General features: G+C 38.9%; 3 protein-coding genes and 2 long non-coding RNA genes across 5 annotated transcripts; 3 read left to right on the top strand and 2 right to left on the bottom strand.

Annotated features, from left to right (window-relative positions):
* Positions 1–4148: 4148 nt before the first annotated feature.
* On the bottom strand, positions 4149–6128 carry LOC126633503 (nuclear pore complex protein NUP160-like). The gene is made up of 4 exons (XM_050304115.1): positions 6037–6128; positions 5018–5200; positions 4696–4897; positions 4149–4585 (listed from the first exon to the last, which is right to left on the bottom strand). Exons 2-4 carry the CDS (start codon positions 5159–5161, stop codon positions 4212–4214), a joined length of 720 nt encoding a protein of 239 aa, XP_050160072.1. The 5' UTR covers positions 5162–5200; positions 6037–6128; the 3' UTR covers positions 4149–4211.
* Positions 6060–6199, top strand: LOC126633507 (uncharacterized). The gene is made up of 2 exons (XR_007627080.1): positions 6060–6134; positions 6166–6199. It is a non-coding gene; the product is annotated as an uncharacterized LOC126633507 (long non-coding RNA).
* Positions 6200–7457: 1258 nt separating this feature from the next.
* On the top strand, positions 7458–11016 carry LOC126633500 (transmembrane 9 superfamily member 8-like). Its single transcript, XM_050304113.1, has 7 exons — positions 7458–7756; positions 8413–8577; positions 8657–8766; positions 8862–8970; positions 9060–9172; positions 9281–9434; positions 9609–11016. Exons 1-7 carry the CDS (start codon positions 7643–7645, stop codon positions 10764–10766), a joined length of 1923 nt encoding a protein of 640 aa, XP_050160070.1. The 5' UTR covers positions 7458–7642; the 3' UTR covers positions 10767–11016.
* A 658-nt stretch (positions 11017–11674) lies between these two features.
* On the bottom strand, positions 11675–12780 carry LOC126633504 (uncharacterized). Its single transcript, XM_050304116.1, has one exon. The coding sequence runs from the start codon at positions 12571–12573 to the stop codon at positions 12271–12273; it is 303 nt and encodes a 100-aa protein (XP_050160073.1). The 5' UTR covers positions 12574–12780; the 3' UTR covers positions 11675–12270.
* A 2095-nt stretch (positions 12781–14875) lies between these two features.
* Positions 14876–16945, top strand: LOC126631273 (uncharacterized). The gene is made up of 4 exons (XR_007626351.1): positions 14876–15117; positions 15201–15323; positions 15831–15897; positions 16736–16945. It is a non-coding gene; the product is annotated as an uncharacterized LOC126631273 (long non-coding RNA).
* The last annotated feature ends 133 nt before the right edge of the window (positions 16946–17078 follow it).

The raw sequence follows: 17078 nt of genomic DNA, 5'->3' as shown, positions 1-17078 counted from the left end.
TATGCAGGCTGATATGAAAATCATAATAGAATAGTAGAATAATTCATACACTTATTGAAAAAGGAGAAAAGTTGTGTTAATCATGTCTCATCACATTATATATTCATGCGGGTTTTGAGTTGTGTTAATGCGTCTTGTGTGGAATTTCTTTGGTAAACTGAAATAGTATTATGCTTATGAGTCATAATCATGTCATTTAAACCTAGGTCAGGAAGGTTCAACTGGACTGCTTTCAACAAATTAAATGTTCATAAAATTATGAATTTTTTAACATTAATTAATATTTTCGGTTTGGTTTGGTGCTTGGTTTGGTTGAGCAATTTTTCTGTCCACCCCTACTTACGAGAATTCAAACTTAAACATCGATTGAGTTTACAACTCATTTCATACTCACATATATGCTATTTACAACTCATTTCATACTCACTTAAACTGAAGATCGATTGACCCACACATAGTGCAAGTGGCAATGTAGGGTTATCAAGAAGCAACAACCAGAAAATTCAACTTCATAATATACATATATTTATGAGGTTGTGCAAATCTTAAAAAAGGAAGGAAACCGAGTTGGCTCTCTCTCACTCTCTTTGTCCGTCCATCAAGTAGTGAGAGTGATTTTCTGTGGGTTTTTCGCTTGTTTTGGTACAAGTAGATGAAGATGATGCATGTCCACTTCAAGTCATTACTCCGAAAGGATATTGAACAAGTAAACGATGCTTATCCGTCCCCTCCTTTTGTTCAAGTGGATGCATTCTCCATGCAAAGAGCAAGATCCTTTGATAGTGTCCCTAATTAAGCATATGTGCAATCAATAAGTTTAGGGTTTCTATGCAAAAGACCTCGATATAATTAAAAGTGAAACCATTTAATATAAGTTGTGGTTTGTTTTTGTAAGATTGCCGATGTAAAAAAATTTACTTTATTCAACATGCCACCTCACGTCGAACCACTTTGAAATGAGTTGGACGGAGAGCTACATCGGTCATGTTTGCAAGTAAACTCAATAATAAGGCCTATAAAACTTGGGCACAAACTAAGGGCCCAAACCAAGTTCCTAGGTTGGCAGCAAAACCAAACTTTCGACACCACACCGACCCAAAACATGGTGTTTTAGGCTTTTAGCCGTTGGTGTTCTTTTCTCTCTCTACTTCTTTTTCATATCATGGCAAAATCAGTTGTTATATTGGCAAAGAAAACTCGCAATTTTTTGGAAATACTTTTGAAAATGACTAAATACGATTTTAGAGATGTTTTTGGATTTCAAAAGCATTTTAGCTGTTTTTTCAAGATTCACTTACATTTTTGTTAAAGATTAGTTTCAAAAATATTTTCACCAGAGGTATTTTAACCATTTGAAAAACACTTCGAAACAAGCTCTTGATATGATTGGAGTTGTGTTTAATTCCAATCATATTGAGTCACGCAACTATAATTGAGACAGGTAAGACATAATAATATATTGGACCGTTGCCCAATTTGGAAAATCTTGTCTTAGCGTATACAAATTCGCTAAACATCGGCATTGATGCTAGACTAAATCTAAAATAGTCCAATCTAAGTCAAGCCATAAGAGGAGGACCATAACATGATATGATTTTGCATAAAAAAAACCTTAGGGTAAATTACAAAACTATCTTAATTATGGGTTGAATCACAATTTCATACCTCATGTTTTAAAAATTGTAATGGCATATCTCATCTTTCTAATTTGTTGCAATGTCATAACTCCGTCAGTTTTTCTATCAATTTCTCTGTTAAATGCTGACGTAACTTGAGGCGGGACCCACTTCCTAACCCAACTGGATTAAAAAATTAATTAAATATTAAAAAAACTAAAAAAATAAAATAATTTAAATATTTCCCTTGCAAACCCATCTCCCACACCTTCTTCCCCAGCCCACTCGTCTCCCCTCCCCAACCTTCCTACCTTCACCATCAAAACCAGAACCCACTCCCTCACTGCTGCCCTTTCCTCCCCCATCTCCTCCCCCGAGTCATCATTAACTAGCCCAATTTAAAATCAAAAAAGGGCACCTCATTCTTCTCAAGCAAGCAACCGCATACCAATTTGTTGCCGATGTCAATTCCGTCAAGGACTTTATTGAGCACCACCCCAAAAACCCTCACCTGCAATCTGAAACCGTTTGCGGGGTATTTCAAGGACCTTCTCGAGGCTTGTGGAAGGCGAGGGCGGGCAGAGGAAGAATAGAAAATCTGACGACTGCAAGAAGAGGCATAATTTGGGTTGGGATCTTGAACTCGAAAAACTAATTCGGTTCAAGAAAATATGGGCAAAAATCCACACTTGAAATTCCCCAAATTGAAATGCATTTTATAACAATCAATTGTAAACCCCATTTAATCATAAACCAAATTCTTTTTTCAAAATCAAAAACCAATTTCAAAGCCATCCTTTTGAAAGTAGAGAACTTTGGGAATTGAGATGCCTGTAAAAATGCCCATTTCAAGAGCCCAGAGGGTGTCACGGTGGAGCAACACCTGGTTATAAGGTTGCTGGAGAAGAGGAACGTCATTGGGAGGGAGGCTGAGATGGGTTCTGTTTTTGGGGTGAAGGGAGGAAGGTTGGGGGGAGACGGGTGAGCTAAGGGGAAATGGGATGCCTATAAAAAGGCCCATGTCGAGAGCCCAAAGGGCGTCGCAGTGGACCCACACCTGATTCTAAGGTTGCTGGAGAAGAGGAGCGTCATTGGGAGGGAGGTAGAGATGAGTTTTGGTTTTGGGGTGAAGGGAGGAAGGTTGGGGTGGGGGGGGGGGAGACATGTGAGCTAGGGAAGAAGGTGAGGATGTTGGGTTTGTAGGGGCGGGTCCCACATTTTTAAATAAAAATATTTAAATAAGGGTTTTTATATTAACACCCCATAAAATGTTGAATGCACCCCACATTAAAATTTAATATTAAATGACTTATTTACTCTACTATGTAATGACAATTTTGACCTTATTAGGTTTAAAAAAAAACAAAGATTTATAAATACACCCCAAATCACTTTTAGCGTATTATTTATCTTCTCAACTATCAAACATGTTGATTAAGAAAAATTGTTTTTGACGAATTGGAACACGAAATCGATGTTTCAGGAGCTTCGCATGAGGTAAGACTTCATAGTTTTCATTGTTTTAGTGATTTCGATGACATTGATAATTATTTAATCTTGCGTTTGCTGTATTATTTAAACTTCTATATTCATATTCATCTTTTAATGTACATATGGTTAGATTCAATCCCTGAAAATTAAAAATGAGTGTTATAAGATTTGAGAAATGTGGGGTGTAAAGAAAATGTGGGGTGTATGTACAAAATATAAGATGTATATTGAGAATGTGGGGTGTGGGGGTATTATGGGAAAGTAAGTGGGGTGTATTAAGATAATTTTTAAGTGAAAAAGCAAATGTGGGGTGTATTAAGTTTGTGGGGTTTATTCAACAATTTGTGAGGTGTTAATATAATTAACCTTAAATAATTGTATTTTTAATTTTTTTAATATTTAATTAATTTTTTAATCCGGTTGGGTTAGGGAGTGGATCTCATCTCAAGCCACATCAACACTTAATAGAGAAATTGACAGAAAAATTGATGGAGGTATGACATTGTAACAAATTCGTAAGATGAGGTATGACATTGTAATTTTTAAAATATGAGGTATGAGATTGTGGTTCGACTCATAATTGAGGTAATTTTATATAATTTACCCAAAAACTTAAGGGTTTTACCCGAGCCTTCTCAAGTCAGGTATGTGATAAGAACATGTTTCTTAACATTTCAGCGTAAGTGTCCAATTGCAAAACACACCTAACCCGGAAATATATAATATATATTTATTTTTTGTCATTAAATTGGATAGATGAATAAAAAATCAAGGGAATAAATAAATAAAAATTGCAAAAAGAATATAAAAAAATCAGTAGTGTATTAAATTGGATATATCAGTTAGGGCTGGGCACGGGCCGGGCCGAGCCGGGCCGAACCTAAGTTTGTAGGAACCTGACATTACCCGAAACGGGCCGGGACGGGGCGGGGATTGGATTTTCTTGTATAGGAACCGGACATTACCCGGCCCGGTTAAAACGGGCCGGGTCCACGAGTACCCTTTTTTTTTTTTTTTTTAACTGCACTGCACAGTTTGAAAACTGCACAGTTTGCAAACTGCACAGATTGCAATTTGCAACTGCACAATCACGGTGACACTGCATTAGAAAGAAATAACAGTACGATTCATGTGCAAGGCATGAAGAGATAACAGCATGCCAATAGAAAATTTCCTCAATTTTTTTTTATCAGCCAGGTTTCTCTCCAAAGCAACATCAGGTCCATGCTCTGATACATGAAGCATTGCTACCGTTGAACCATATCCAGATTCTAAATTCTTCAAAAGGTGATGAGTAATTTCCTCAGCTGAGATAACGAGTGGTGCACTAACTAATGATTCATAAAATATAGCAGAAGCTGTTTTTCCCAATTGTTGGCTGACATTAACAACACATCTAAGCATTTTAACGAGCACCTCTAATTGAAGAATTAAACCCGCCTCCATGGTAACAAGATGGATGAGATCATCAGAAGTACCTATCAAATATGAATGTGAGAATTCCAAAATAAAAGGGACAAGCATTAAAAATAAGAAATAATTGGTCCTAAAACAAAAAAATGGAAAGGTTCAGCTAAAGCAACAATACCTGAGATACCATTAATAAGCCGCTCAATATTCTCCGAACAACGAAAAAGAGATACTGAGTTCTTTCTGATCAATCCAAAACTACCCCTGTAGGAATCCAAAAGCAAGCCACATAGTGCATTGCTCTTGCACCAATTTTGGAAGTAGGGAGAACATAATTTTTTCCAACAGCACAATATTGACGTTGAATTATCACTAACACCCTAAAACAATAGACAACATACATTGGTTATCTGTTAGCTAGCAACCCCAGGTCATTCCTATCCCCTCCACGGTGTCATATGAGTGTGTGAGAGAGAAACAATAAAAACTCCAACGCAAACCTCATGTTCAATCAGGGAAAGAATTTCCTTCTTCAACATATCGGCGGTTAGAGAATGGAAATCTGAATCACTCCAGTGCCTGTTATAATCCAGCAAGGTTGAGCGCAAAGCAATATTATGATGAACCCCAGGAAGAAGCAGCATGCGTAAGAAAATCGAGGATACAACCGGTACAACATGATCCTGCAGAATTTTCATCAAGCGAAACATCATAAGCAGCTTATTTAATATATAATAGCTTCTAGACTAGCTATAATGAACATCTTACATAAATTTGCATTCTTGTTCAGTTTATAAATATTTTCTACTAACGTTTATACTCAACCCATACACACAGTTAACGCTTGATTACCAACATTTTCTCAGCATTCAAAGTTACACAAACATATTTTCTGAGCAGCCAAATAGAGTCAAAAGTCATACAAAACCTGCTGGGGCCAAATATCTTTCTTTTTTTTTTTTAAACAAATCACAAAACCAAGAGCAGAAAAGTATGAGAAGAAAATAGAAAGTAGGTCCAACAAGTTTGGAAATTTCTAAACCTCACCATCAATAGCTAAAACTTCCAAACCAACAACAAACGCATGCGACAACCCGCAAACCCGCCATTGCTCTAAAACCACTTACGGAAAAATTTTAATCCGATAACTCATCCGAAACCACTACTCAGCTCCAAATATAAAAAATTAAAATTAACAGGAAAGAAGACGACTACAAAACAATCGGAACCAAACGAAGTCAGAAATGGAAACCAGAGAGTCATCTATCAGACTACCGGAGCTCCAAAAACGCCAAAAAGCAGTGAACTTTTTAACGATCGAGAATCCGAGAAGGAAAATAAAATGAGGAAGCTTTAAGAGAAACATATCAATAACCATAGATTGGAGCTAGAACTCTTTATTATACTAAAAATAGAGAAACCAGATCATCTTTGCCGAAAACAATAGAGAAAACATCAACCCACTCACACACAGATCAGAGACAACGGCGTTTGGAACCCTGAAAATTTAAATAGTTACCTGAAAATTTAAATAGATCAGAGACAAAGTCGCAGCTGGTGATGCTTTGTGGATGGCGGCTTGTGGCTGGCGCAGATGGTTTACGGCGGGTGAGCTGGGTATATGCCTGGTTTACGGCGGCTTGTGAAGGTTTAGGGTAGGTGAGATGGGAGAGAGAGAGAGAAAGAAAGACTGTGAGAGAGAGAGATCGAGAAGAAGGAGATCGAGAGGGAAGAGATCGAGAGAGAGGAGATCGAGAGGGATGAGATCGAGAGAGATCGGGAGAGCGGAGAGATCGAGGGAGGCGGAGAGATCGAGCGGAGAGATCGAATTAGGTCTGAATCCTGATAATAAAAGGGTGAGTGACAGTGAGGGTCGAATTCTAATAATAAAAGAGACCGTAATCACAGTAGACCAACGGTCCGGGCCGGGGGCCCGTTTTCTCCAATCTTTAGAACCGGCCCGCCCCGTTAGTTATCTGGAACCGGCCCGCCCCGCCCCGTTTTGTATTTGTAATTCTTAGACCCGCCCCGTACCCGCCCCGAACCGCAAAGACCCGCCCCGACCCGCGGGTCCAGGACCCGTTTGCCCACCCCTAATATCAGTGTCCTACTCATATTTCCTATTTCCAGATTCAAACCAAAATTTCAGGTATGCACTAAAGTGGCATACACATTGGGTTCACGTAACATTCATATATAGTTGACAAAAAAGCACAAACGACAAGTCGTTGCGTTAACATAAAAGAAAAAGAAAGCTAGAAAAAAGGAATTCCTAGCAAATTAGAAAATTCATTTAAAGGAAACGGATCTAATCAAATAGTGAAAATTAATTATTTACCCATTTATGATTATCCATTTTTTACCATCTATATACGTCTTAATCAGAATATTTCAATTTCTCAACTATTATATAAATATTGTTTATGAAAAATAAAATCAATCAAGTCTGAAATCGTCATGTTAACGGATTTAAAGTAGTAATATATCGTTTGAAAAAACATTAATCAACTCAGAGATCATATAATCATATTCACCGTCTTAATAAAATAAACCAACCAAATTAGAGTTAGAAAAAAATTTTAAACACAAAACGTTGTGCGTGAGCAAAGTCATATTCCCCAAGACAATCCAACAGTAATCGATCTCAAACTTGATATATACGTAACGATTAATAAAATTAGCATGTTATACCATAGTGGCTTTATATCATAGTATATTTCCTTTATAATTCAGAAAATGGATAACGTGCCGCAAAAAAAATAAAAATAAAAAATAAAAAATAAATCATACCAAATATTTGTATCGTTATTTGTATCATATCTCTATAAAAAAGGGACCCACACGTACACCAGATCTCACCGGAGAGAAAACGCGGAGTCCACCCGCCTTGTAAGCTTCCAGTCGCCTCCTCTGTTCCCTTTTTAATATGTTTTTTTTCTTCAACTCTAATTTTTTAATTTTTTAGTTAAAATTTTATTTTATTTCTACGCGACAGACAAATACGAATCCAACTATTAAACGCCATTACACCACCAACCAATAAACTAACTCCTCCTCCTCCTTCGCCTCCTCCTCCTCCTCCTCCAGATCTGCACACCCTTCCTCTTCTCTCTCAGTCGGAGGCCATGGCATCTCGTAGATCTCCGGCAGTCCTGGCGATCTCTGTGATCCTCTTACTTCTCGTCCATGGCGCCCACTCCTTCTACCTCCCCGGCGTCGCTCCGGAGGACTTCATCAAGGTCAGCTCCCAATCGCCGACAAATCTAATCTGTAATTTCATTTAATTTCGATTTTTTGTTGAAATTGTATGTGTTTTTGTATGAAATGAGTGATCTGCGTGTTCGCTGTTCGGATCTGTGACCTAGTGTTAGGTTTCGTCCGTTTGGTTGCCGAGAAAATGGAGGAAAATAGAAGGATTGGAGATAAAGTTATCGTGAATTTTTTTGGAGGTTAGGTTATCGTGAATTCGATTGGTCGCTACTCTGCTATTGAAATGATTGTCGATTTAGGTTTAGTTGACCTCTGGCATAGTTCAAATCTTGAGATTTGTAGGTTTTGATATGTGTTCTTTTGCTCTGTATATTTCTTCGATTTTCTTAGGATGTGTTTTATTAATACTTTGATGCGTAGAGCAATGTAATTGTGAGAGTAATTCGCGGCACATCAGATCTTGGTTGGTCCGATATCGATCTGTATATGCCCTAAGCAAGTACTCTAAGAAGATCGTCATTTAGGTTTCACTGGATTACAAATGTTGATTGTGGAATTTGAATTATTTCTCGTAAATTAGATTTGAAATTTCGTCATTGTTTTACTTCACTTGACTGAGAAGCAAAGTGCTTTTCCTCGGTGGATGTTTTGTATTAATTTCGTTCTCTTGGATCTTTGAATGCAGGGAGATGATTTGAAAGTTAAAGTGAACAAATTGACTTCTACAAAGACTCAGCTTCCATACTCATATTACTCTCTCCGTTACTGCAAACCTGATAAAATCTTGGACAGTACAGAGAATCTTGGGGAAGTGCTCCGCGGTGACCGGATCGAGAACTCCCCCTATGTGGTTTGTGTTATTTCACCTGTACAACGCTATGGCTATTTGTTTCTCCTATGTTCATAAACTTACAACAGGATTTGTGCAGTTTAAAATGCGGGAGCCTCAGATGTGCAACATTGTCTGCCGGTTAACGCCTGATGCCAAAATTGTAAAGCAGTTTAAGGAGAAGATAGATGATGAGTATCGAGTGAACATGTATTTTTCTGACACTTTAAATGATGTATTCTTTTATATTAGAGGAACTGAAACGAAGTCACATATCTTATTAAGACTTTCTTTTTCTATGACAGGATCCTTGATAATCTACCTCTAGTTGTTCCCATTCAAAGGCCAGACCAAGACGCTCCTACAGTTTATCAGCTTGGATTCCACGTTGGGCTCAAAGGCCATTATGCTGGGGTATGTCCATTATTTGTTGGCACCAAATAACTTTCTTATTCGGGGATGATTATGTTTTTCTCTTTCTTATGCTATGTTGTTGTGCTCAGAGCAAAGAAGAGAAATACTTCATCCACAACCATCTGGCATTTACTGTGAAGTACCATAGAGATTCACAAACTGAAACAGCAAGAATCGTGGGATTTGAGGTTAAACCATTCAGGTCGGTTTTTCCAGGGGGTTGCTTTTCTCTTGAATGATTCCTCCTTGCTGAATCTTCTTTCTAAATTATCAGTTGGTAATATGGTTTGTTTGTGTGTTGAATGTACAGTGTTAAACATGAATATGAAGGGAAATGGAATGATGCAAAGACTCGTTTAACTACCTGTGATCCCCATTCGAAACACACTGTTGTTAATTCTAACTCTCCTCAAGAGGTTGCCGAAAAGCAAGAAATAGTATTTACCTATGATGTTGAATTCCAGGTGAGCTCATTAATTTAAAATTTTACTTGGTATTTTCTCATAGGAGAATTATAACTCATAATTTACTGTCTACTGTTTGCTTATTATAGCATCATTTATTTGTCATAAATACTTTGTGATTTGTGAGGAACTAGTCGTCTCATAGGATACTTCTTTTCATGTCTACTTGTTTAGGAGAGTGATGTGAAGTGGGCTTCTAGATGGGATGCTTATCTACTGATGAGTGACGACCAAATCCATTGGTTTTCAATTGTCAACTCATTGATGATTGTCCTCTTCCTTTCGGGTATGGTAGCGATGATTATGCTAAGAACACTCTACCGTGATATCTCCAAGTATAATGAACTTGAGACCCAGGAAGAAGCGCAAGAAGAGACAGGATGGAAACTTGTCCACGGGGATGTTTTCCGGGCTCCAAATAACTCTGAATTGCTGTGTGTATATGTTGGAACTGGTGTTCAATTCTTTGGAATGATACTGGTGACAATGATCTTTGCTGTCCTTGGCTTCCTCTCCCCATCTAACCGGGGTGGTCTTATGACTGCAATGCTCTTGCTTTTTGTCTTCATGGGAATTTTTGCTGGTTACGCCTCTGTTCGCTTGTACAAGATGTTTAAAGGAACAGAATGGAAGAAAATTGCATTCAGGACTGCTGTCATGTTCCCAGCAACTGTCTCTGCCATTTTCATTGTCTTGAACACTCTGATTTGGGGCCAGAAATCATCTGGAGCTGTGCCATTTGGCACAATGTTTGCCCTGGTCTTTTTATGGTTCGGAATCTCAGTCCCACTCGTATTTGTGGGAGGCTATGTTGGGTTCAGGAAGCCAGCACTTGAGGACCCAGTGAAGACAAACAAAATCCCAAGACAGATCCCAGAACAGGCCTGGTACATGAACCCAGTTTTCTCAATTCTGATTGGAGGGATCCTCCCATTCGGAGCAGTTTTCATCGAACTATTCTTCATCCTCACTTCAATTTGGCTGAACCAGTTCTACTACATCTTTGGTTTCCTCTTCTTGGTCTTCATCATCCTCATCATCACATGCGCCGAGATCACCATCGTCCTCTGCTACTTCCAGTTGTGCAGCGAGGATTACTTGTGGTGGTGGAGATCATACCTCACATCTGGCTCATCGGCGCTGTACCTCTTCCTCTACGCCACATTCTACTTCTTCACAAAGCTTGAAATCACAAAGCTGGTCTCGGCCCTCTTATACTTCGGATACATGCTCATTGCATCGTATGCATTCTTTGTTGTCACCGGAACCATCGGCTTCTACGCCTGCTTTTGGTTCACGAGGCTCATCTACTCGTCGGTGAAGATCGACTAAACTCAAGATCGGGTCTCGGCAAGGTGTGATCTCCTCTCTCCCCCCCTCCGGAAGATGCGAACAGATGATAATCTCTCTAAAGTAGTGTAAGATTTTCCAGTTAACTTTGGATTATTGTGATTTCGAAATGTATCTTATTTGTGCTCATTTTTGAACCATGACAAAAGCCGACAACGTTATATTTACTGTTAGAGTATATTTCTATTTGTTTATTTTTCAAGGCTACTTCTACAGTGCCAATTGTTAGGAACCTTCTTGTTACTTGTCTCTTTTAGTATCTGTTTTCTTCTGATTTTCATGGTTTTAATTTCCACGAGACGACCAATAAAATGTATCTGGATCCTCTGCGGAGAGACCGGAGCGCTTGATTTGTGTGAGGTGAGGCGCTCGTCTGGTCCCACTAGGGAGGAAGTTTTGACTCTGAGGGGTGCGTCTGATGGTATCGTATAAAAGATAGTCTTGACGTGGCAGTATACACTTGGCTCCATAGCGGAGCTAGTCATTTGTTCTTTCCTATCGGACCAGAGGCGGCCCGAGAAAGAGTTTATGAAGACGGCATATTTAATTTGAGCGGTTGGAATTATTTGATTTTTAAGCTCCCCACAGTGATATCTGGAGAGCAAGTTATAAAACAAGCGGTGACAGACCCAAAGAATGGGGCCTATGACGGGAGAGCAAGTTATAAAACAAGCGGTGACAGAGCCAAAGAATCTGTCGTCGGATGGGGATATCCTATCATGGTTGGCCCAGGTGGTTATATGATGACGACGCTGCAACTCTCACGTTTATATTTTGTAATAATCAGGTGTGACATTTATAAAATTGGATAGGACTTCTTTCTTTCTTTTTTTTTTTTTTTTGAAAGAAAAAAAAACAATAGTATTTACACCAAGGGAGTCGAAAATGAATTAAACTTTACAATGAACTCGCCATAATAATATAGTTCAACTTCACCTTTGACGAGAATCGAACTTTAAAATTTCTCATTTATAATTGAAAATGAATACCGTTAAACCATATAACTCATTACAGATTTCAAACTTTTTTTTTTCTTTTATTTTCAACTAAACTTAAATAAATTAATATACTATCCATTGCAAATTTATATATTTTCCGTTGTAGGGAATGAATATCCATATTTTAAACTATACCATTTAAAACATTTATTTTGAAAAACAAATTCCGTTGTTGGGAATGAACATCCATATTTCAACTATACCATTTAAAACATTTGTTTTGAAAAACAAAAATATGCTCTCATTTGTCTAGTGATATTCTTTTTTCACTTGTAAGGGTAAATTTGAACCACATTATTCATAGTCCATTATGTAGCTAAGTCCACCTCCTTTCCTTTCCTTTAGTGTAGATAATATCAGTTATTCAAAAAAAAAAAAAAAAATTACTGTTACAATTAACCACGCCGTGTCTTCGAATGTGAAAAAAGCATGAAGAAACTGGAAAACCAAACAACACTGCTTTGAGGTGGAGCCTCAAGGTCGAGGTGCTACTTCCTTGGGCGAGTGTCCTCGGGGCGGGCAACATTGGCGGAGACCCTGGCAACGTCTCCGGCGGTGGCTTCGGGCTTTCTGTGGGCGTAAAGGGTGAAGTAGCCGATGGTACCAACAACGAGGAAGCCGACGACGGCCATGGCGGTAAGGCCAAAGGGAACGAGACGTCGCTGGTGAAGAACACCAACGGGGTTATGACCGGGAGGCCTCTGTGATCCCTGCAGTCCAGCTCTCTTCACTTCTTCCGGACTCATTTTTGTCGTCTCCGCCGTTTTCCTCCAATCGTCGTCCCCCGCCATCTATCTCTTTCTTCTCTCTGCCTTGGTTCTGTTTCTGTGTGATGTGAATATGATGATGTTTTGTGTAAATTAATTGGTAAGGGGGAATCAAAGTATTTGAAGATTAGAAGTTGCATTGGTGACACGTTTTGAGTGCATGTTCAGTCACTTGACACGTAGCGGGTTCGTGTAACCCTAGCTAGCTAGCAGGACAACCCAACTTTGTGCGTGTTGAATAGACTCAAGTAAATTCGTATTCGTTTAGTACTACGTTCTAGTGATATTATTTTTTATTTGTTATCGAGAGATCTTAAGTTCAATTCTCATCAAAAAACAAATTTGAATCACATTATTATTCTTAGTTTATTATGAAGCTTAGTTCACTCTCCACACTATATTATAAAAAATAATATCGTTTGTTAAATAAAAAATCGTTACTTTATTTTTCGTTAAGTATTATTTATCAGTTTATGAGTTTAATGCTAAGGTCCAAAGTGGATTCAAAATTAGTGTATACCTGTTTGGACCCGATTTTACACTATCGGCCCGAGCAATCGAGACCGTAGAATGAGTAAAATTTTGAGCCTTTGGATTGAAAGAAGATTGAGATGATTGAGTAATGATTTGTCTAGATATTATTATGACTTTAATAATCATGATGTTATCTCAGGAATTATTGAAAATTATTTCTAAAGTGCAGAGATAATTAACGAGTCCAAAAGATTGAAATGCTATCGGATCACAAGATTGAAGATAAGGCTCAATTTGGATTTTATCCTAATGCATGGTTTTTGGGCTGGCAAATGGATATTAATTGGCAGAAAGATTAATGCATGTGTGGAGAAAGAGTTGAAGGAGGACTTCTCTATCTCTTTATGCGGGTCTGCTTGGGATATACCACATCAGGAGAAGCCGCAAGTGAAGAGTCGTGCATGGTAATGACTGGCATCAGGATAGCATCAAATCTGTTTGGATTAGGTCACGGCATGATAATTCACTATTATTATGCATGGCACTTGGATTGGACCATTAGTTTGGATTGCCTCCAAATAATGGTAGGCGTTGATTGGTTTTGATGCAATTGCATGCATTATATCCACTGGAGCTGCATTATCATATTTTTAAAAATCCAAGTCGATGGGATTTCATGCATTATCACATCCCAAAAAAGTGGGGGCGCCTACATGAGGGATTATCTAATATTCTTAGGAATATTACTTCTGCACACGGGATACTCACGGCAAGCAACAAGCAATGAAGCCTACTGGCATTATAAGTATCAGGGTATTAGCAACATGAAGCCTCTCGAATTCAACACACAAAACTGCCATGCGCAAACCCTCTCAACAACTTTGAGATTTTTTTATTTTCTTTTTCGCCGACACATCTTCAGTTGGCATAAACAGCACTGTGGAGGCAACCGATGATATCTTCAGTTGGCATAAACAGTACTGTCGCCGTAGAATCAGCCGATCTCGCAGCATCTTCAGTTGGCATAAACAGCACTGCGTCGAGGCCGACTGGTTACCTATCCAAGGCTCGGTCGAGAAGGATTTCCGAATCCTTGTTGGTCGAGGTCATCTCATCAGCCTTCTCGGAGAAGTGAGGTGTTACGAGTTACTACATTCGGCATATTGGAAGCCGAATTTGATATTGAACTTCGCTAAGTTAGCAGCCTTGTCTTCAGGCTCTAGAACCCGAAGGCCGAGACAAGTTCCTTCCTCGGCCGCAGTCGCAAGATCAAGAAGTCAGCAGCGCACCCAACGCGACATCAACATATTTTACTTCTCGGCCGAGCTTGGCCGATGAGTTGGCACACCTCGCACACAACCGAATGACGTAGTTAGCTCATAGATTACTCGGCATGCGCGCCACGTAGGCTTGGTAGTTTTTAGGGTCAACAATACCTCTTGTGACTAAGTTTAAACTAGGACAAGTAAATTTCTTACCATATATTTTTATCATTTTTTTTATAGAGATATGATCCACATTTATTAATAGATCTTATTTCTATTAAAAAATGATAACAAATAATGGTAAAGGTGATGCTACTCCTTTAACAGTTGAATATCTTACCATTTATTTTTAAGGAAAACTAACGAAAAATTCAAAAAAAAATTCTCTTTTAATGAAAAACCATTTTTAAAGGTATAGTTGTCACAGCCCGTCCCGGAATTATTAATTCCGAGGACGTGAAATTTCAAAAACGACCTTAAACGAGATTAAGGTGTGTAAAGATATGACATTTGTTTTATCTAAAGTTCCTAAACTATTGTTAATTAAATTTTAATTAGTGTTAGGAACTTAAACTAGGATTTAGGTTTACATTTCTACGTTTGATTTTGTGTTTGGGGTTCAGGTAGGGCCTCACACCCTAATTCCCTCCCCATTTCCCGTATACTGTCCTTCACACTCTCTCTCTCTTCCTCAGACCTCACTCTCTCTCTCTCACCCTCTCGAACACACGGACAACCACCAAAACCACCTAAAACTAATACCAACGCCGGATTTAAAACCACCATTGCACTCCTGAGGACTCCACGATCACGTAGGTACCAGTTTAAGGTAAGTTTCACTTCGAAAACCCTAGTTTCTAAAGTTGTCGTGAATGTGTACTGTTCATGAGCTTTGAATTGGTTACGTTTTAGGTTAAAACAAGATCACAGCGAGTCTTAGGAAGTTCCAAGGATGCTCGGAGTGTAACGTTTGGAAGTTTTGGACGTCGGGATCGTTGAGTTCGACGTTTGGCCGATTTTTGGAATTTTTGGAAGGTATGATCCCGTGATTTTTAGTGTTTAAAACCCTTCCAACGTGATTGTACATGTTAAATGCTTCAATTTGGTATAAAATTCGAGAAAAATGGACGAAAAACGAGTGAGAATAGTTAAATAGAAATTTTTCCCAGTTTTCCGGTGAATCGGAGAAGACGACGGCATATTCCGTTATTTTTAACGGAATATGCTAACGCCGTTAGTTAACTTTAACGGAAACCGTTAGTTTTTAACGGAATATTCCTAACTGCCGTTACTGTGCCGTCAGCATGCATGTCACGTGGCCGCGCGTGGGGGGCGCGTAGGTCCGTGCCATTTCAGGCGCGTGGGGGCGCGTGAAGGGTCCAAAAATTATTTTAAAAATATGGGGTTGATCCTGAGATTGTGTAGGTCACCGTGGTATATTCATATACCCAATTTGAGCATCGTATGAAGAATTAATTACCTAGTTTGGTTTAGGTGCGTTAATTGTGCGTTAAATGACGTTTTTAGTTATTTCACTTCTAGGTGGGACTTATAACGAGGACGAGCACATCCAGGGGCGTCAAGGGGGTTACGACCCGGCGACATACCAGTGAGTGGGCATTTGTTTTTATATATATACCTATATACTCGATTTCCCCAGAAATCAAAATTAAATGAAAAGTATATTGAAATGAAATGAAATATGATTTGATTGCCATGCATAGAATGTTATGAATATTATGAACTGTCGTATGATGCATATATGTAAGATGGTGCTGTGGACGCACAGGTGAGTATCATGTGAGTATTTAATTACTGTTATGATGATGATGATATATATTGAGCTCATATCCTGCACCATGGTTTAGTGCTTATAGTATTCACCGCATCGCACGCTCGCCTTGGATCCAAGTAGATGCTGGTCGCACAGTCCACGCGGAGTGGGTGCGACGGGCCAGTCGTAGAGTGTTAGTGAGATTTCGACTGGTGGGTGACCTTAGATTATGTGTACAGATGATTGATGAGAAAAGCACTAGAGCGTAATATTAACCATTAAGTCGTACAGACTACATTAGGTGGTTCCGACTTATGTGCAGAAGGCCGGACAGGTCACAGAGGTGACTCCGGCAGAGTGAGAGTGATAGATTTTGAGCTCTAGGTTCAATCGTTCAGGGCCATTAGAGGGCCTCCGATTGATTACTTTCTTTTACCTGATTTATATTATGTCAATGCATTCATACTAAACTGTTGAATTTGGCATGGTACATTCTTTATTGAATCTGTTATAAGATTGATGATCAAGATGGTTGAAATATATATATGCTATATACTATTTTTCTGGGAAAGTATACAGGTTTTCAAAAAAGGGTTATAAATGTGGATTTATGAAATGATTTGGAAAAGCTTTATTTTCGCCCACTCACGTTTTCTGTTTTTCGCCCCTCCAGGTTCTAGTTGATAGTTGAGGCGTTGGTGGCCTACGAGGACTACTTCGGCGTTCTGACAGACTAAATAAATGTAGGATTCACCCGAGGGTGTTGTAAATTAGTTATGGTCCTACTTGACTGCACCTAGACGCTTATGCTCTGTTCATGTGTGTTTAGTACACTCTTATGCACATAGAATGCTAGGTTGTAAATAACTGCAATTAGTGGTTTTCGTTGACTCGTATTTTATTATTTAATCGTTTCCGCTTGCGTTTATGGTTACGTCACGCTCACGTGACGGCCAGCACGTCCTAGTCTTCGGGTTAGGGTGTGTCAGTTTGGTATCATAGCATAGGTTGCAGTC

The sequence above is a fragment of the Malus sylvestris genome, chromosome 8, assembly GCF_916048215.2.
Source record: "Malus sylvestris chromosome 8, drMalSylv7.2, whole genome shotgun sequence".
In the NCBI taxonomy this organism is placed as follows: Eukaryota; Viridiplantae; Streptophyta; class Magnoliopsida; order Rosales; family Rosaceae; genus Malus; species Malus sylvestris.
This window is presented reverse-complemented; position numbering and strand designations above follow the sequence as displayed.

Coding starts and splice junctions, on each gene's coding strand:
- LOC126633503 (XM_050304115.1), bottom strand. CDS start 5,161: ATGCTGCTTCTTCCTGGGGTTCATCATAATATTGCTTTGCGCTCAACC. Junction 4,898..5,017: donor TTTCCCTGATTGAACATGAG/GTTTGCGTTGGA, acceptor CTATTGTTTTAG/GGTGTTAGTGATAATTCAAC. Junction 4,586..4,695: donor GCTTATTAATGGTATCTCAG/GTATTGTTGCTT, acceptor CATATTTGATAG/GTACTTCTGATGATCTCATC.
- LOC126633500 (XM_050304113.1), top strand. CDS start 7,643: ATGGCATCTCGTAGATCTCCGGCAGTCCTGGCGATCTCTGTGATCCTC. Junction 8,767..8,861: donor GATGAGTATCGAGTGAACAT/GTATTTTTCTGA, acceptor TTTCTATGACAG/GATCCTTGATAATCTACCTC. Junction 9,435..9,608: donor CCTATGATGTTGAATTCCAG/GTGAGCTCATTA, acceptor CTACTTGTTTAG/GAGAGTGATGTGAAGTGGGC.
- LOC126633504 (XM_050304116.1), bottom strand. CDS start 12,573: ATGGCGGGGGACGACGATTGGAGGAAAACGGCGGAGACGACAAAAATG.